At 37.5% G+C, this 21,455-nt stretch overlaps 1 protein-coding gene across 1 annotated transcript in view; it reads left to right on the top strand.

The window, feature by feature from the left end:
- fhl3a (four and a half LIM domains 3a) overlaps nt 1-3,124 on the top strand; it is a 34,843-nt gene extending 31,719 nt beyond the window's left edge. The window contains exons 4-6 of the mRNA XM_085471910.1: nt 499-668; nt 820-1,006; nt 1,628-3,124. Of these exons, the coding sequence (XP_085328036.1) occupies nt 499-668; nt 820-1,006; nt 1,628-1,779 (509 nt within the window). The 3' untranslated portion in view covers nt 1,780-3,124. The remainder of the gene's footprint in view (nt 1-498; nt 669-819; nt 1,007-1,627) is intronic.
- The last annotated feature ends 18,331 nt before the right edge of the window (nt 3,125-21,455 follow it).

Genomic DNA, 21,455 nt, shown 5'->3' with positions numbered 1-21,455 from the left:
TCTGGAAAGATTTTGCTGGGGATTTCAGTGTTTTTGATTAGAGATCACAACAGCACATATACCCTAAGGCGAGGAAACGTTAGCAGTAATGCAAGATGTCAGCCCAACACAAACCACTGCGTCACTGTAGAATAAACCAACCAGTATAATGAAAATCTCAACAGCTGTGGAATACAAGATGGATTGGTTGAGGACACAGAGGGAGAAATGGCATTATCCCTTTTCTTTTAAGGCCTGCCACCAGTTTCCAGTTGTAGGAGAGAAGTATGGGGGCTGTGGTATTATGATGAAAAATAAATCTTAGTGAAACAAAATGGATTTATATGTCTTCATGCAATTCAACTGTTTTATTTCCTATTTTAATAAAACCACAAAAAATACCAAAATGATCGTAACTATCCTATAAAGACGTGTAGATGATGCAAGCTTAGCACTTTTATATTCATTCTTTCCATCATTCATTTTCTGTCTCTTGTTTCCATTCTTCTGTTACTGTAGGCACAAGAAAACTCGAGTATGCAGGTTCGACTTGGCATGAGGGCTGTTTCATCTGTCACAGCTGTTCACAGCCGATTGGCTCAAAGTCCTTCATTCCTGACAAGGATGAGCACTACTGTGTGGCCTGCTACGAGGACAAGTTTGCTCCACGTTGCACACGCTGTAAAAAGGTCAGCAAAGCTGCCACATTGTTATAAAGACTTATTACAGTTTGAGAAACTGGTAAACTGCCACACTTCAAAAAATGAGTTAAAAATGAGTTGTATTAAATCTCTGCAGTAGTGTGACAGATTTCCACATGACCCTTGATCTTTTTTTAAGACTCTGACCAAAGGTGGAGTGACCTATCGTGATGAGCCGTGGCATAAGGAGTGTTTTGTGTGCACCAGCTGTAAGACCCAGCTGGCAGGTCAGCACTTCACCTCCCGGGATGACAGCCCTTACTGCCTCAAGTGCTTTGGAAACCTGTACGCCAAGAAGTGTGAGGCCTGCAGCAAACCCATCACAGGCAAGAATGCATCACGGTGTATACATCACTATCTTGATTTGTGAATATACTTGTAGTGCTACCTTTCTACACTACATACATTGAATTTCAGTATGGTATGGAAGACTGCTTGGACCACAGAGGGTAGATACAGAGAATTTATGGCAAAAAATAGTGTTGAATGCATTGAAGACCTGAAACTAATCACTAACTTATGAAGACGTTTAACATTTATTCCCTCAGATATACAAAAAAATACAATTTCAAATATTAAAAAATATATATTTATATAAATTTATATAGTAAATAATAGCGAAAAACATGAACTTTTCTATCATGTAATTTTTTTATCTATTACCTAACTACCCTGCTGTAGTATAAATGACCATTGGTCTGGTGATGAAACTTTTGAAAACAGTAAAAAATTCAAAATGTATCCACTCGTCGTTAACATTTCTGAAAGCCTTCCTAACCCTGGGCCATATTGGAGTCTTTGCCTGGCCGATGCTGTCCACCGGGCCTTATGTTTGACACCCCTGTTATAGACAAAAAAAATGTCAGGATAATTTAGTGTCAAAAAACTGATATTTTATTTTCAAGTATCAACTTTCAGCAGTCAATTTGTTTTTCCTTGCTCTTCAGGCTTTGGAGGAGGAAAGTACATCTCATTTGAAGATCGTCAGTGGCATCAGCCGTGTTTCACCTGCTCGCAGTGCTCTGTTTCGCTTGTTGGTGCTGGGTTTTTCCCTGATGGCGACAGAATCTTATGCCGTGACTGCCACACCAGCCTATAGAGCATTCATTTCTTAAAATCCCACCTTTCCCTCAACTTACTCTTTATTATGGCAAGAACCCTGAGTAATTACCAAGACAGGAAACACAGGCTAACACATACTGCCTCAGGTCAATTTCTTTATATAAGACATCAGTTACTCAATGTCCCGTCTATGTCAGATTCTAATCTAAAAGCTGGTGTCCAAAATCCTGTTTTGATGCTGCATTGTTTGCATGAACCCTCACAAAGTTAAAAAAAAAATTTTTAAATAGATTTTGTTCATGGAGTGCCTTATTATTATAAGTGCGAATTGCTTGTAACTGTGTAAAACATTTTTTTCCATCAATAATGTAACTTCAGGTAGAAATCATACTCTGAAGAAAAGACACCAAACACTGATACAGTATAGTAGATGAAACTTGCAGTCAGTATTTTAAAAGTGTAATGGAGTTACTGTTTTAATGCTCTTATAACTGCAGTTTTATGCATTTTGAATGTTTCCTTTCCTCACGTGTCAGTTGCCTTTCTCTATTGTATGTCTTTCTTTGTTCAACTTAACAATTTACTGTATATAATGATCCAGAAAGAGGTGGGACATTTTAAAGAATTAGACATTTTTTTGTAAATGGTAAAATACGAATGAGAGAACATGAAAAGCTGAGCATATGTTTATTATTGTAGTCGGTTCTTATTATTCACTCCAAATTATTTGCACTTTGGGTAAGATATGTACGTGCACATAAAAACATTCACTTTGCCTCCCTGTAGCTGTTACTTGCTGTTATGAGGACAAGGCACAAGAAATACAGAGCATTTTTTGTCTTGTATCTGCTTATATTGAGCTTTGCAATGACACTTTTTACATAACATTTTATCTTATTTCCTTTTTTAGTTGTTTTAATAATTCTTTATACATATATATATATATATATATATATATATATATATATATAGATATATATCTATATATAGATATATAATCATTCTACAAAGAGCCAGCATTAATAACCTAAAAGAAGCTGAAACATCAACATTACTGTTGTGTGTGGCAGGCTGTGGCAGCCTGCCGTGATTGGCCACACTAATTATTTTGTTTCTGTTGAAGCTGTTATTGTTTGTTTTTTTCATTGTAAGTTTGTTTGATACACTTGTGAAAATTCTATTAAAAAATACCTTAATAATTTCATTATTTCAGCTTTGATGCTGGTGAGTCAGAGTTGGCAAATATACATTTTAAGATGGAGAATAGGCCATCAGGATTAAAACTATGAACATACCTGTAACTCAGATGAAAATTGATATGGCTGAATGCTTAGTTTTATTTTGAAGACTTGTTAAATAAATTCACACAGATTTTGATGTTTCTTAGCAGTTTTTATATTTTCTATGTTTATATTCTGTGCATCATTGTGGTCATTATGTATGAAGATTTCTGTGAACTTGTGTTTACTCTGTAAACCAGAAACCTCCCCACTTTGGCAAATGTCTTTCTAGGAAGAAAATATCTCTGTGTATGTGTGTGTGTAAAGTCAGGGGAATGAGTAGTCGAGCATGAAAGTGTGAGTGCGAGAAAATGGTAGAGACAAACCAGACGTAGGTAATAAAAGAGTGAAAAGTGTATGCCTTTAATTTTCTGATATTTTCAAAATATTTGTGTGTATGTGTGTGTGTGTAGGTGTGTGAATGTGTGTGTGCTCGCATGTGCGTGTGAAAAATGGAGCACGGGTGCAAATTTGTGTGTATGTCCCTGAATGGATATACATGCACCCGTGTTTATGCTGAGTCGACTGTTTCATTGCCTTGATGAAGCACAAATACACAGACCTCCAGATACACTCTCCTATCGGCGTTGGCGAAATGTCCTCCTCCCTGCCTCTGTTCCAGATTTTTTCACCAAAAAAGGAAATGGAAAACTCGTAGCTGCCTGGGGGAGGGCGGGTGGTGGAAGTGGGAGAGTGTGGGAGACAGAGAGGAGGAGAGAAAGAGAGGGAAGATGTTCACATCTGGAGTTGCTCTATGGCACTTTCACTAGGGGGGTCAGCTCCGCTCAAAGCCCCCTTTGAATTTATTAGAAGAAGGAGGCAGGCGGGGAGGTGATGGCTAACAGGAAGGGTCAGAGGCAGACAGTTAACTGTATCATATGGCACACGATCCCAACAAGCAGTTTAATCATTCACAGTTATTGCTTGCAACAGAAGAAAAATGTGCTTATTCATATGAAAACCTGACTATAACTGCCCTTTACTGGGGGTCATTCTCTTTGTGGTTTTCAACAACAGAATGTTTTTTCCTTTCCTTTGACTCTGCCAGACGTGTTTGTGGCCACTGTCATTCAAAATGAAGTTTACCTCACAAACAAGTTCCTCAAAATCAGGACAGCTCAAAGAAGGCATGTCCTTGTTTGCCTTGAAGTGTGTAGACAGCAGCATTATTTGGGTTCCTACGTGATCAGTCACATAAAAATGATTATAATCACCATTTTGCTGTTAAACGTGTTTCAGTAAAACATCAACCCTTAAATAAACAGTTTGACTTGTAGGACCAGAATGCAGAAACAGGCAACAGTGATTACAGAGAGATGCCATGTTACAGGATTTGTGGATTTAAGGTCATATGTAATATAAACAGTTATCTATTTTAGCGCTTCATGCTTAAAGACGAAAATAACATTCAAGTTCCCAGTGCAGAAACGTAATTTTTTACAGTAGGAATTAGAAAACATGACTATAAATGCTTAATGCTATACAAACTCTTTATCCATTATCAAGACATTCAAACAGACAGTGTTTAAAAAGTCCAGCATAGCATTCACAAGTTCTGCTGAAGGTTGCATGTAAAGGCTGCTTGTATGGCCTATAAAACACCAGTAAAAGGAGTGAGACTGGTAGAATCATATGGGCTAAGAACCCAAAGGTTTACAGAAAGTGAATGAAAAAGTCAAATAGGACTATCAACATTTTTAAATTACTGTTTTTAACCTCTTTTAAGGCCAAGGCACTTGTTTAAGATGCATTTTCTTAAATTCTCTTAGCTATTTGGTGTTGGCTGAGCCTGATACAAAACAGAAAACAGAAAAAACTGAACATCATCTCTGAACAGAAAGCATGTCTTCATGGGAACAGTGAGTTTATTTTACAGCACAATAAAGTCCCTTTAATTTAACCAAAGTTTAAAAAACTTTAATGAGCAGAACAAAGCAGAAAAGCCCAAATGTAATGTCCCCATATGAGGACTCATGGTCTCCTGAGGATACACGGACATCCTGCCTTAAAAACCAAATACGATTTGTGCAACTCTCAAAGGCTTTAATGTTTAAATGTTTGGATTAAATTAAACTGAGTTTAGAGTATTACATTATGATCAGTTTATAATGACACAAAGTTTTCTGTGAAACTTTTCTGTGAAAAATAGTTTAATGAATTCATGTCACATTTTCCTGATTACATGATTAAATTCATTTGACTGAGTCAGTGTGTATGTGGTCTCTTCCTACAGAGCATTTTCAAAGCTGTGGTTACCATGAACAGCCTTTCTTAGTCTGGTAAATGTGTATAGGTATAGAAAATAGAAAATGACACTTTAAGCAGCAAAAAAATTGATAGGGTTAACTGAGTAATAGTAAAAAGTATTAAGATGTTATGGTTTGCTTTCCTGTGTTTGAAAGTTGTTTTCTTTTTTCTTCACTTGCCTGAAAGTTTTATTTCTTCTGATTAGAATTTGCAGCTTCCTGCACACCATCTATACAGCTTTACAACCATATTAAATCTGAGCAGTTCTAAACCTGTGGACCCTGGTCCCTCACCCAAGACCAGTTTGCCTTGGATGACCCTACGAGAAGCAAATGCCCCCAACAACTTAGCTCCTGGGATCACTGGGCCACACAAACTTGTACATCATGATAAGATAGCAATTCAAAGAGGGGACCAGACAAAGAGTAATTCATACCCCAAGACCAACAGCTGTAGGTCTTGGACACATGAATATAAAAAGGGGCGATGGTGGTGAGCAGAGATGGGCGGTAACGCGTTACTGTAATCCGATTACTTTTTTCGAGTAACGAGTAAAGTAAGGGATTACTATTGCAAAAACGGTAATTAGATTACCGTTACTTTCCCGTAGGAATGCTGCGTTACTGCGTTACTAAAACCGTGATTTTTTTGCGAGAATGTCTCATGACAGTGACGTAAGCAAGTGCAACGTTCGTGACAATAGCTGTGTGCAGATCAACAATGGATCGCCTGCGGGAGAGAGTATGAGCATGCAGCATTTAAAGCGTGGAAGTACTGACCTTACTTTAAGTTTGATTCCAAAAGTGACAAAAACATTAGCGTCCATTAGCATTGTGCGTGGGAAGAAAACTTCTTTTTACAGCAAAAAAACCCCCTAAACTTCCAAGCAAGCACCGAGTGCGCCGTAATGGGAAATTCACAGAGAAACTCGCGGATTCTTTTACTGACCGCTGCGGCACACCTGCACCAGGGTAAACCTCCACCTACGCCACTCCTGCTTTACAGGTGAAAATAGAGCAACAGGACCGCTTGTCTTTGACTTTATTTATTTTCTGCTGTGTTTTACTTGCATCTATTTGAAAGACTGAGTGTAAACACAAAAAAATATATATTTTATGTGCTGGAATGTGCAGAAAATAGGTTTAAATAGGTTTAAAACAAATTTCTTCCAGTCAGAGAATGTTGCATATAATTAAATTTTTGCTTGATGCATAAAGTTAAAAGATTAAAACTAATAAAACAAGTTTTAAAAAAGGACTTTTCCATTTGATTACATTTTGTATGATGGATTATGCAGAAAAAGTAGAATTGGGCTGAAAGATCTATCGCTTTATCACCTATTCAGGTTGTAAATCGTGTTTTTAAAAAGTAACTAAGTAACTAAGTAATTAATTTTGTAAATAAGTAATCAGTAAAGTAACGGGATTACTTTTGGGGGGAAGTAATTAGTTACTGATTACTTTTTTCAAGTAACTTGACCAACACTGGTGGTGAGTTGGATCAGGTGATGAGGATGGATGTTAGACAGGGCTGGAGTATCCAAATGTATAGGGAGGGTTCACTTTGAATATCTAGCAGAGGCCCTGTTCTGCAAGATCTCAAATTCCCACCTTTGTAGGAACTTCAATACATATCCTGAGGGATGCTGGGGACACTGAGTCTGAATGGCCCATATCCCATACCTCCATTGCCAGAGTAGCTGTACAGATCTGTCATTGCAAGGTAATTGGTGCTTGTCATGGCAGTAATTCTCAAATCAAATGAATGAATGAAATGAATGAATGAAAATGGTGGACACTGGAGCTGAGGAGAGTCACCAAGTTGGAAGAGTACTACCAGGTTTGGTTAGCTTTTGGGACTCCTAAGGTCTGTGCCAGCATACTGGAGAAGAGAGTCCACCTACTGGTCGAATCTCCAATTCATGAGGAGAAACTGTTTTTGTCTTCATCGTGGAACACTAAACCAGCTTTTTTACCTCTCAAGGATATTTGAGATTTTATGGGAGTTTGCCCAACCACTCAACACATGTTTGGTGAAATTGGGGAAGTTAATCAACCACATCCCATGGGGAATTCTGTTACACGTGCTACTGGTGTATGGGGTACTTGACCAGTTGCTATTGGCCAGTCAGTCCCTGTTCAGCTACAGTGAGAGCTTGGTCCATATTGCTGGCAGTCAGAGCCAGGTCAGGTCCATTCCAGGACTACACCAAGCCTGCCTTTGTCACTGATTCTGTTCATAACTTTTATCATGAGAACTTTGGTGGCTGCAGGATTTCTTCTCTGCTTTTTGCAGATGATGTGGTTTTGTTTGCTTTATCAGTTGGAGACCTCCAGCTCACTCTGGGTGTGATTGCAGCCACATGTTAAGCAATGGAAATGAGATTAGCTGTAAAAGGGTGTAGTGCCTACTCAGTTTCAGGGATGGGTTGTTGCCCCAAGTGGGGGAGTTCAGATATCTCTATGTATTGTTCACAAGTGAGAGGAAAGGGGAGCGGGAGATTGACAGACAGATTGGTGCTACTTCTGCAGTAATGTACCAGTCCATTGTGGTAAAGCGAGCTAAGCATGAAAGCGAAGCTGTCCATTTACTGGTCGATTTATGTCCTCACTCTCAACTTTGGTCTTCAGCTCTAGGCAGTGACCAAAAGAATCACACTGCAGATGCAAGCAGCAGACATTTCTTCCAAAGGGTGGCTGGGATCTCACTTACAGATAGGGTGAGAAGTTCAGTCATTCACCAGCATCTCAGAGTAGAGCCACTACTATTCCACATTGAAAGGGGCCAGTTGAGGTGGTTTGGACTGGATAACTACGGGTTGTTTCTGACTTAAATGCCTCCTGGTTGCATCATCCATCCATCCATGGGACAAACCGCAAGTGAGAGATATAATCTCTCTCCTGGGTTTGCCTATGGGCCTCTTCCCAGTGGGACACTCAACTGGTAAAATAAGTATTGAACACGTCACCAGTTTTTCTAAGTAAATATATTTCTAAAGGTGCTATTGACATGGAATTTTCACCAGATGTCGATGACAACCCATCCAATTCATACTTTACAAGAAATCAAACCATAGATGTCCATAAATTAACACTGGGAAAAGTACTGAAAAAGCTTACTGAAATGTATTTAATACATCTTACAAAATGTCTTTGTTTGTGATGACAGCTTCAAGATTTTCCTCTATGAAGAAACTAGTCACAAGGGTTACTCAGTTGTGATTTTGGCCCATTCTTCCACACAAACAGTCTTCAAAACCCGAAGTTTCTGTGGGACCCTTCAATGAACTTCGAGCTTCAGTTCTTTCCACTGATTTTCAGTTGGATCCTCCCGCTTTTCATTTGCCATAAGATCAAGACAGTCACAATGACAAAAAAAGAAAAGAAAAAAACTTGAGCAAACTTTAACAAGCCGGATGTTGCAGCAACTTCAGGTCATGTTTTTTTTTAGTGTCTAGACATCCGCACCATGAGTCAGTTGTACAGTACTATTTTTCACACCGCAGAAGTATGCAAAAAAGAAAACACAGAGCTGTTCTATTTTTTAGAAATGGGCATAGACAAAAAAATGATAAGCCTTGCAGTTCTTACATAATGAAACTTTAAATCTTTGTTAATTTTCAAGTAATTCATTCACAGTATCGATTTTAGGTGTAGCCACAAATGACACATCTATGAGAAACAATTACTATATGAAGGTTGTCTCGCCTGTTAATGACATATTGGGAGGCCCACCTGTGGTGAGTAATAAAGGTCTTTTGTTTGCTAAAATGTGTGATTTGGTTTCGCTTGTAGAGGTTTGGTGGCATTGAAACAGACTGACTATGAAGTTTGAGCAGTTTTCAAAATTTCCTTCATTGGACTCATTGAACTCCTTCAAAACCTGCTGTGATAATGTTGAACGTAAAAAATGTTACCAATACATACTTTATACAGCTTAAATTTAAAAACGTTTAAATAACATGGCTACTAATATCAGGTGGTTACACCACAGTGGGTCCTATTAGAATTCAAACCTTAAGTAAAGCTAATATTGAGTAAAATATTCCCGCAAAAACATGTGTAAGGGCAAGTCTGCAACTAAAGATGACTCCAAGAAGAAACTTGCATGACCTTTTAACTGCTTTAAATTAGGTTATTCTGTAAACCCATCTGCCAGAGTTTCATGTAACCCTTTTATCATGCTCCCACACAGTGTGAGAGGAAGTGTGTGAGTCTAAAGCCCACTTTTCAGCTGTGACACAACAAAAGCTGAAAAAGAGCCTTTGGGGGAGGAAAGGTCTCTTCTTTCACACCACAGTCAACAGTGGGCTTCTGACGTTTGTGTATGTGAGTGAGGATCACTACGTGCACAACATATGTAATGCACACTCACTCACACTTTATTATGTACACTTGTTCAACTGCTCGTTAACGCGAATATCTAATTAGCCGATCACATGCTCGCGTCAGCAAAAACAGCAAACTGTTCACATGGAAAAACATTACCTGGTCTCGATTTCTGAAACATTCAGACAATAGAGACAGACTGTAGCATAAACAGCATGAAAGCATGGATCCATCCTTCCTTGTATCAATGGTTCAGGGTGCTGGTGGTATATTGGTTTCTTGGCACACTTTGAGCCCCTTTGGTACAAAGTGAGCATTGTTTAAACACCACAGTCTGCCCAAGTATTGTTGCTGAGCATGTCCATTGTTGTATGACTACAGTGTACCCATCTTTTGATGGCTGTATACGGTGCCTTGCCCAAAAGCTCAAATCATCTCAAATTGGTTTCTTGAACATGACAATGACTTCACTGTATTCAAATGGCCTCCACATTTACCAAATCTAAATCCATCAGAGCACCTTCAGAATGTGATAAAATGGAAAATTAACATCATGGATGTGCAGCCAGAAAATCTGCAGCAACTGTGTGATGCTATCATGTCAATATGGACCAAAATCTCTGAGGAATCTTTCTATTACCTTGTTGAATCTCTAGGAATTGCAGACTAAAGACATCAGTGTACGTTAAACAAATCAATAACATGCAATATGTATTTTGATTACTGCATATAATCCGAAAGAGCAATGAGTTTTGACAGAAAACAGACTTTATGAATATTTTCCACAGTAGATCACAGAAGCAGCCACAGCTGTCAAAAACAGAACTTAAAACGTGAGCCATACATCTCTATGGTTTCATCCTGGCCTCCAATGGCCTGAGGATTTTTCAGGTCAGTGTTTGGTGTCCACTTGACGAAGTGCACTGGTCCACCGCAGCCACGCCTTCAGTATGTAACCTCAGCAGACGTGGGTTAACCCCAAATGTCTGAGAAATTATTCTGTCATTGGTAATAAAGGATACCTCAGTGACTACTTAACTGCATGTTTGCTGCTTTGATGATGCACTGTCAGGATGAAATGGAGTTACAAATCATGACAGTTTACAGTTTAACTTGTATACTGAAATATTCCCAATCCAGTAGCTAAAATGGTAAATGGACTGCCTCTTACAGAGCTCCTTTCTGCTTTGCTTTAAAACTCAAAGCACTTTATACTACAAGCTTCATTCACACAAACACTTGCTTCACTTGTATATAAGTACTTTCTTAACATTCGCACTCTCATGAACTACTCAGGCAATTTCAGGGTTCAGTATCTTGCCCAAGGATACTTTGGCTTGCAAATTTGAGGAGCCTGATTGGGACTGAATCATTAAGCTTCTGATTAGTAAATGACCTGCTCTACCTCCCAAGCCACAGCCACTTCAAAAACACTCATAAGGAACAGAGGAGAACTTCTCCCTCCATAGTGAGCTGTCTGGGAATTGATCCCAGGTCATGATATTGGGAATCACGCATGAGACAACTACTCTAGCAGCACAGCATTCAAAGTAAGGCTGATTTCAAATAATTTTGTGTAGGTACCAGGAGACACCACCATACCAAGTTTGGCCGCTATCAGACCAACTTCAATTTTGACTCAGAAATTTCCATTACAGGCTAATATTTGTTGCGTTTTTATATTACCGTCAATTTATAGAAGGAAATAGTTATCTGTACAAATTAGGTTAACTCTTTTTGATCAGGTGCTTTAGACTATGTTGAACACCAATGATCTTATAAAGAGATAAAATATAAATAACGAACAGATGGGAGTTCGGCTCATTGGTGCAGCCTTCCACAACAATCTTAGTTTCCCATGCGACTCCTTGGGAAACTACCTCTGGGAGGGTAATTAAGCTGATACCATATGTGATAGCAGAAAAAGGTTTTATGAACCCATCTAATTTTCTTAATTGTGTGATTGGATTAATTTAACTGAATTACTGCGTACATGCCCCGACCCTGCACTCCAGATAGCCACTTTCAAACTGAAAATTTCTGGCAGCAACTGGGATCACAATAACTTTTATTTATTTATTTTCATTCCGTCGCTGAAACGTGGACTTTTTCCTTCTCAGCTGACTAATCGTTAATGAGTTCTAATTGTGTGTATGTGCATGTCTGTGTCTTAGACATCTTAGCAAACAACAGTGCCTAACGAGCTAATAGCATTAAAGCATTGATGTAATTGAGAGGTTAACTGAGTTGCAGAGTGAGTAAACGTGGTCTCTTTTATAAAGACCACAAGGTTAAATGTAGGTCGTATGATCTTAACAGGGAACATTTTGAACAAAAAGAGAATTCTAGGTAATTGATTTTACAAATAGAGTGTGGGACACTCACTATGTGTCTTGGTTTTTGTAATTTATTAATTATAATTTTATTTTATTTTATTACTTTTCCCAGTAAAACGCAAACTGAGTTAGATATTGCAATTTTGTAATGAGATAAGACAAACAGCACATTCTCTAACTAGAATGATAATCCTTGCTGTTTTCTCTGTATAAGCAAGGCCTTTTTAGTAGTGGTTTATGCTTAGCTGACCTAAATGTTTAATGCAAGTTAAAACAATAGGTGACTGTGAGCACCTGTGGCTACAGACCCATAACAGAATGAAGGCCTCCAATACATACCCATTAAATCCAATGTCTGCAGGTTTGCATTTAATCCATTTGAGAAAATCAGGTCCAGAAATTTAAAGTTATAGCAGCAAAAATGTAAATTTCTGAGATGTGTAATGAAATGCTTCTGGGGATCTGGGGACAAAAGCACATTCTGCTGTCCGATCTGTGAGTTAGCTATTAAATGATGACCTTGGTAACCCTTCCGGCCAGGATTGTTCAAATACAAAGGTTAAAATTTAATAAAAAGAGAGACTTAAGACTTATTCTTAGGAAGTTAGCACATTTATACATTGCTTGTATCAGTATTTTGCATCTGTATTTTTGTATCTGTGTACAAGGTTTTGTAGTGATGGAATGAGTGTGGAATTTGTAGTTTTAATTGAAAATGGTTTTTTTAAACACAATGCTGACCTCATATTTTCAGTATTTTCATGGTTGTCATAATTTTTTTCAGCAAATCTTTTCTTTCTTTTCTTTTCTTGTCGATGGTGAACTGATCAAATATATTGCTTATATAAAGTGATGTGATGATGAGTGATGTGACAAAGATAAAATAACTAGAAAAATACATTCCTACTATGCAAGAGTCCATTAGAGTCATTAGAGCCGTGTTTATCCTGTGGACTCTGTGAATAGCTCCCTGTCCTTTTATTGACAATAAGAATGTTTCCACTATGAGGACTTCTTGCAAATATTATACAGATTGTCTGACGAATAACCAAATTCTAACATGTTCGTATGTTAAATGATAAACAAAGAAACGTATGAGCGAAATGTATTGATATTTTAATAGTGAGTGTGTTAACAAAGAACAAGTAACCATGACATTTCTCATCGGAGATCTCCCACAACTGATATGAATAAAAGAGATGCTTTCTCATCCTCAAACTTCTTCTGAAACCTACTCTCTTTAGCCAAAGTATCACAGGAGATTGTGAGGCTCCACACAGCTGTAGTTACTCAAAGTGTTGTGAAGGTCTGTTTGCTGTGCATGGAGGGAAAAAAAACGATATACATCTGTGTCCCAAACTGACACTCCTGGGGCTGGTGCTTGTTGGTGAGGTTTGGAGTCTGCCTCTGCGGTTTGGCTCGACTTTCGTCCTCTCCATTCACTCCCATCTGAGGTCAAGGAGTTGTGCTTGTTTGTGGGAAGCTCCTTATACTGTCTCGTAATGAATGCTCTAAGCAAAAAAAGTTTTTCCAGACTTCAGAGTTGGATGTGTCCACCTCTCTGATTTGTCCTCCGTTGACAATCTTAATGTCCTGAGAATGACTAAACACAGCTCCAGTAATGGATGCATTACAGAAATGTTGTGCAGTCACTGTTGCATTTCACACCCACACTGTATTTCACACATTTGCCTCAAAATGTGTTAGTGCAAGTTGTTTGTTCTGCTGCCATTTACTCCCCCCTCATACATTTTACACTTTTAAGGGTTTAATGTGGTTTCAGACCTAAAACAGTGTATTAATGTGGGAAAGCAGGAATGTGATAAATTCCTACAAAGCCGTTCAGACTTGAACATCCCTGGGACAGAAGGACATTAAGGACACTAAGATCTATTGTCTGAATGTGGTTTTGAACTTTGTCCTCTTTTGTATTTGGTCTGGTGAAACCACAAACAATACAATGCATAAAATGTTCTGTATGTAGTAAAAGTATCTTCTTTTTTCCTGCAGAGAGGAAAGATTTGTGTCAACAGATTATTAGCTTTGCTTACATCTCTTTCTTTGTTCTTGACTTAGACTGAGAGAAAAAGTATATCTTTTCACTTATAATGCTCACAAATTCTGAGGTGAAACCAGTGGTACCGATGAAAGCTTGGAATCTCAAAGCTTGACCTTTTAAAGCAGCTAAAGTGGAAATTAAGAAAACAAAGAAATGGGCTGTTAATAAATACAGTTTTAATACCTTTTTGGGCTTTATTTTTACTCTTCACTTGACTTTCAGTGTGAAAGATTGGAGTACAAAACAAAACTCAAGAGGTAACAGGAATCAAGACAGCAATGGAGAGAAGGTCACGGTTCAGTGATTCTCCAGCAATTGTTTGGAAATACAACAGCAGTTGAAAGCAGGTCAGATCACTGGGGAAGACAATGAAAGATGGCTCAAATCACCCAAATGTGCTGAGAGGAAAAGAGGAACCTCTTGATTACTTTTCTGCTTCAGTGGGATTGAACAGTGTCTACAAAAACATTTCTTCAGGAGGATGTGTTTGAACTTCGTGGCTTATTGAGACATGAGAAAAGTAAGTGCAAAGGGTAAGGTGGAAAGTTGCTGATCACGCATGCTTTTATTTACCCAGTGTCAGATCAGTGGTCACACAGTTGCGCTGCTTTCCATTTTGGAGCAGTGCAGTATAACTCCAGTCATTTAGTGCTGCCAGCTGGGCAGCTCAGATGGAACAGTTGTTTGGGATTAGATTTTTGGAATGCAAAAGGTTTGAGGAGTGGATTGACCGTGATTGACTGTAATTTAAAATGTCAGAAAGATTTAGCAATGGACAAAACCAGGAAACCTCTCCAATTCTTTTTTTTTTATCAGTCCTCTAATTCATGTCTTTTGTTCAGGTTAAAATAGTTAATAATAAAGTAAATTGATGGAATAAAAGAGACCAACAAAGCCATGGACGAGGGTAATCTTGTAAAGTTCATGTGATTTAAGAGGATTTATTCAAACCTACTTTAAGTGTTGAGTAAGATTTCAAGAGGTCAGTTTTCTTTTAGTATTGTAATGTGGGAAAATAGTGCTAACTGAATAGGTTTTAAACACATTCTGAATTCATCTTTATAACCTGTAAATGCTTGGCAATGCCCCCACAAAATGTAAATAAAATTAAATGAAAAAAAAAAAGTTCTACAGGAAAGTGCTATGAAAATTTGAGGACATGAAATTAAAGTCACATAACTGTGATAAAAGCAAGGTCACCAGAAAAGCACATTTTTCTGGAGCTACTTGAAAATTGAATTAGAAATGAGATTTCCATCAAAATAAAATAAAGCAGAACATGATGTAGGGGTCGCATGATTTAAGTTATTCTTCTAGATATGGTACATCTTTCCATTTGACCTGTAACAGCAAAGATCTTTTCTTTTTACTCTTTTTTTTTCCATTTTTCTGACTCACTAACTTTCTGAAATCTAACAAAATGTATTTCAGAACGGACATTTTTCTTGCTTATTTGGAATGTCACAGTGAATACTTTGTTTATGATGAAAACCATTGTAAAAATCTCTTTCTGTTTGTTTTGTTTGTTATTGCCTATTTTGTATGTGTTCATACCTCCCTCTTGTGTCCAATTCAGTTATTGCAATCTTGAACCAAAAGGTCTTAAATTGCAATATGATATAGAATAGGGCAGCAGGTTGGCGTGGTAGTTAGCCGAAGAAACATCTTGAATTTGGCATCGACCATCTGGCTGGTATCTTTATATGTGGAGTTTGCTGTTCTCTGGGTACTCCACCTTCCTCCCATAGCCCAAAAACATGCAGTTAGAGGGGTTAGGTTAACTTGTGAATCTAAATTACTCATAGGTGTGAATATGAATGCAAAGTGTTGACTGTCTCTCTGTGTTAGCCCTGCATCACACTGGTGACCTACCAGGGCTGCAGGGATAGACTCCAGGCCTCCTTTCAACTAGATAACTTGGAGAATGGATGAATGGATGCAGTAGAAGTCTTGACCAGAGATGGGCAGTAATGCGTTATCAGATTACTTTTTTCGAGTAAAGTAAGGGATTACTATTGCAAAAACGGTAATTAGATTACCCTTACTTTCCCGTAGGAACGCTGCGTTACTAAAACCGTGATTTTTTGCGAGAATGTCTCATGACAGTGACATAAGCAAGTGGCAACAGCTGTGTGCAGATCAACAATGGATAATATATCGAGTGCGGGAGAGAGTATGAGCGTGCAGCGTTTAAAGCGTGGAAGTACTGACCTTACTTTGAGTTTGATTCCATAAAAAGTGACAAAAACATTAGCGTCCATTAGCATTGTGCGTGGGAAGAAAACTTCTTTTTACAGCAAAAAAACCCCTAAATTTCCAAGCAAGCACCGAGTGCGCTATGACGTAATGGGAAATTCACAGAGAAACTCGCGGATTCTTCCACTGACCGCTGCGGCACACCTGCACCAGGGTAAACCTCCGCCTACGCCACTCCTGCTTTACAGGTGAAAATAGAGCAAAAGGACCGCTAGTCTTTGACTTTATTTATTTTCTGCTGTGTTTTACTTGCATCTATTTGAAAGAGTGAGTGTAAACACACACAAAAAAATTTATTTTATGTGCTGGAATGTGCAGAAAATAAGTTTAAATGTTAAACTAATTTCTTCCAGTCAGAGAATGTTGCATATAATAAAATTTTTGCTTGATGCATAAAGTTAAAAGATTAAAACTAATAAAACAAGTTTTACAAAGAGACTTTTCCATTTGATTACATTTTGTATGATGGATTATGCAGAAAAAGTAGAATTGGGCTGAAAGATCTATCGCTTTATCACCTATTCAGGTTGTAAATCGTTTTAAAAAGTAACTAAGTAACTAAGTAATTAATTACTTTTGAAAATAAGTAATCAGTAAAGTAACTGGATTACTTTTTGGGGGAAGTAATCAGTAATTAGTTACTGATTACTTTTTTCAAGTAACTTGACCAACACTGGTCTTGACCTATCACATATCTTGATAGGAACTTTGAAAGTGGGTGCACTGTTTTACTAAAATATGTGCATGGAAATTTAAACGTATGAAGTAGTGTATAAAGTGTATGGTGTATAGTGTATAGAGAGTTTGTAAGATTCTAATATGCCTGAAAGTAAATATTTGGTTTGACCACCTTTATTCTCCAACACAGCCTAAACTCTCTTAGGCAACTTTCAGTTATTATTCATCTATGTTAGATAGCTGTTAGGCCTGTCAGCAACTTCTTGTTGTGTCGTCCACCTGTCCAACTAACTGTTTTGAAGTTAGGTGTAAAAAGGTGTCCACTTTAAAAGCTGTGAAATGTTCAGATATATGGACTCAAAATAAACAACAAAGGAGCCAGTGTCTAAAGGAAAACTTTGAAAAACCTTCAGACAACCTGAAGAACGATTGCTCAACACCGCTTTAGAAATGACCAAAAAGAGAAAGCCTAGCTCTTTGGAAGGATAATAAAAACAAGGTAAAAGACTGTTACAGCATCACAGTCTTCAGCAAGGCATTTTCAAAGATCTTATAAGCTCATGAAATTTTTTTGTAGTGATACAAAACATTTTTTAAAATAAAAATCATTTTTACAAATGATTGCTTGACAAATTTGGCACCACTGTATATAAAATATAATAGAGTATTATAAATAATAATTAATGATTACTAATAAAAAGGTATGTGATCACTGTAAGTGTATTTATTTTAAACGACACACCTTACAGACCTTTACCATTTAAACATATAAACAGACGCAAACGTCAAATCAAAATTACAGTTTTTCTCAGTCGCTTTGGTGCGTTTCTCAGAACACCATTAACATTTGCACAGCAGTTAGTGCATTTCCCAAAACAATTAGTGCAAACTGCAAAACCTAGTGGATAGCCTGCAAAAGCACGTCACATGCACAGAATTGATTATCCATACCTCAAAAGCAAGTATCCATGTCAATGAAACTGTCAGTGCCATCAAAATGAAAAGTCTTGACACCATCTTTATGAACAAGATAGTCAAATGGCATTGTCATGTTTCCACTATGACAGTTTATAATTTCAGTGTTTCCCATTGCAAAAACAATTGGTGACACCTGAAAATGCTGACAACAGCACTATGGCCTACCTGTACAGCCATCTGAAATGTGCAGTAAAGTCACTGTAGATGTTATGGGAGTCTTGGGAGTAACTAAGACACTGAATACGTACGTTTCACATTTCCATTGTGTAGAAGTGTTTGTAATCCTACAGAATTGTGCAAAAGAAAAATATGCTACAGTCACTTGTTCACTGTAGAATACATGTAAACATAAAATCACCCATTTGGTAGAGCCTCCTCATGAGTGACAGCTGTAATTCACCTGAGATCAATTGTTCAATTTCGGAGACATTTCCAAGAACAATGATACAGAAAGGTATAGGATTTGCTTGACAGATGGCCAATATTTGGCATGTGATAACTAGTTCAACAATTTTGTGTGTGATGACTTAAGCAATGGATGTATGACTATTAGTTTTATTGGGAATGACTATTCAGCATCCATAGGTATGATTACTTTTGACTGACATGACATAAGCAAATGGAAATATCAGAAAGCAGCAGGGAAATGTATGGAAGCAACTGATTCATGTCCAAAATCATTTGCAGTTTGTTCAGAGAGAGGAGAAATTGCTACTATGATGTGCACAAATGACTGAGTGTTGTGGAGGTTGAACTAATAGTTATGAGAATTTCAATTCTGATCTGAGAAACGCGCCAAAGCGACTGAGAAAAACTGTAAAAACTGTCCCTTCTTTTAACATGTAGTACCATTTTATAACCAAAAGAGGGCAGTGCACTTCAAGTATCATACCTTCCATCCTACAAGCATCTCTCAACCTTTCCTCTTAAGTATCAGGAACTACTGACGACCTTTTTCAGCCAGTCCCTTCCAGTTAAATCAAGCTATATTTTAAACTTTCTTAAAAATAACTTGACAGCTGACACAAGTTAAATCATTTTCCCAGCCTCTTTCTTTAGTAAGTGTTGAGTGAAGACTACCAGAGTTGAGAAATCCACTGACACCCTAAAATACCCCTATGTTTGGGTCTGGCACTAAACAATGAACCTAAGTTTCCATATTAAAGAAAAGGTCCTTCCTCACTAAGTCTTTTGGTTCTGATTTCCATTACACGTGTGTGTTTAACTGTTGTTAGATGCACATTTGTGATTTGTCTTTTCTCACAAAGCATCCTGGCTTGCCCTAAAACACAAAATACTTCTGTTATTTTGATTTAGAAGCCCTGCTTTTATTGATATCTGCTGCTGGTCAAACATGCCAAACTGTCAGTACTGATGTACAATTCTCTGGAATATTTTTGAATCAAATAGGACATTTTCTTTTTGTAGATTTCCAGAAACGGCCTCTCAGATCGTGAGCCACAGAGAGGGTATGTTCGGCTTTAGAAATGATCAAATCGGATTGCTGATGGGACATCTGCAGAGGCTGATCTTTAAAGTCATTAAAGTTACTGTAGTGTACTGTGCATTCAAGTTCAGATTAAAATTTATATCTCTGAGATGCCTTTCAAATGTTATCATTTTTAAGTTAAATTATAAGCATTTAGTTATATATTCACAACACCATTCAAATCAGTACACATTACACTGTAACCTTACAGTATTTTAGAGCAAAAACTCAATTCCCTTGAAGTATAACAGCTGAAATAGGCTCTAAAGGCATCGCTCAGTTACTTTATATGACAGCCTTTATTGACTATGGGTTATTCTGAGGAAGCTGCATAGTATCAAAATATATAAAAATAAGATATGAGGAGATAGATAGATAGATAGATAGATAGATAGATAGATAGATAGATAGATAGATAGATAGATAGATAGATAGATAGATAGATAGATAGATAGATAGATAGATAGATAGATAGATAGATAGATAGATAGATAGATAGATAGATAGATAGATAGATAGATAGATTTGGTGTGTTTTGAAATAAGAGTATAAACTTTAACTTGTATGGATAACTTAGAAATACCACAAACAAGGAAGTTCATTCTTGGAAACAGTTTGACAAAATCATCAAACAGATGAGTCAGTTTATAAAAATAATTTATGATGATCACAAGAAAAAAAAGTAATGAGAAATTTCAAAATCCCGTAACTGAATCTTCTGATCTGAGATTATTTTAACTACAAATGTCATCAGAAAACAATAACAGATTTGATTTAGTTGCTCTCTAACAGTAATCTTTGTCATTGTTAGATTTTTTTTTTTAAGGGTTGTTATAGTGATAGTACTATTTTGTTTACATTTGGTCAAAGAATTGTGCATTCAAGTCCAGCAGGGTGTTCCCTGTTGATGTGATGCACTTTCTGGGGTCTGGGTTAAAAGCCAAGCTAAAGTAATGAAATCATTTAGTGTTAAGAATCTTGGCAAATCAAGGGCACCCATATACTCCAAAGATTTACCATTCATTTCTCTTGGAAAACATGGGAGCGGGGAACAAGAGAACGAAAAAAGAGAGTGGGAGCTGAGGGAGAGCTCCGTCCAGTGGAGCCAGGGTAAGAATTTATGGTCAGGAAGAGCGATGAATGTGTAATTTACGGTGCATACTCTACCATTCCCCCTGCCCTCCCCTTTGGTAATGAGAAACGGCTGTTTGTTGTGGGGCCAGTGCATGGTATACCCCCTCCCTTCTGGCTATGACACACCATTAGTTTTTATTTCTGTCTCTGCTTTTACGACTCCTGCCCAGGCGCCAGCATTTGGCCAGTGATCGGGACCATCACACCATCTAAGCCCTTCCACCTCTCGAAATGGCTTCCTGTAGCCTGAGAAAAAACACGCCGTAGCTACAGAAATCTTTCAAATTGGAGATAGATAGCAACATACTAACAGCTCCAATCTACCAGGTTTATATTCCGCACAGCGAGGAGGAAATGGCTACTTAAGGTACAAAACTGTCCAAAATAGATCACATTGAACAGGACTGACCTTCCTTGTCACATATTTTGTTTCTCTCTGAAATGAATAAATAATTGCTATTTTCATTTTTGTTATGATTATAATAACAGTCCTAATTTTGGTTTGGCTATCATATCGATTGCTTATGTAGCTGTATTCACCTAAAGTCACATTTCTCAAATTAAGGCAACACAGCTGCATTGTAAAGCTAGAAAAAGAGCCGCAAGAGCAGCCATCTAAAAGAACAGGATCTTAACATTGAAGTGAAGCAAATTATAGCAAATATGTGTTTTTGTTGATACTGATTTTAATTTATTCTGTATCTTAACTTGTTTTCATGGAATTCAAGTTTCTTATTTAGTTTTACTCTAATTTGTGTGCAGTGCTTTGTGACAACTTGCTTGTAAAACACACTTTATATATAAATGTTACCAACTTAACTGAATTATCTGCTGCTGGAATATAAAAAAAAACCCACCCATGATGCAGATTACAAGTAGGATCATTTGTTTATGTGGCCATAATGACACTAAAAAGATCAAAGTTAAA

Source organism: Copadichromis virginalis, linkage group LG11, assembly GCF_057382275.1.
Source record: "Copadichromis virginalis isolate Kocher_CV1m ecotype Utaka linkage group LG11, C_Virginalis_male_GT1.1, whole genome shotgun sequence".
NCBI lineage: Eukaryota > Metazoa > Chordata > Actinopteri > Cichliformes > Cichlidae > Copadichromis > Copadichromis virginalis.
This window is presented reverse-complemented; position numbering and strand designations above follow the sequence as displayed.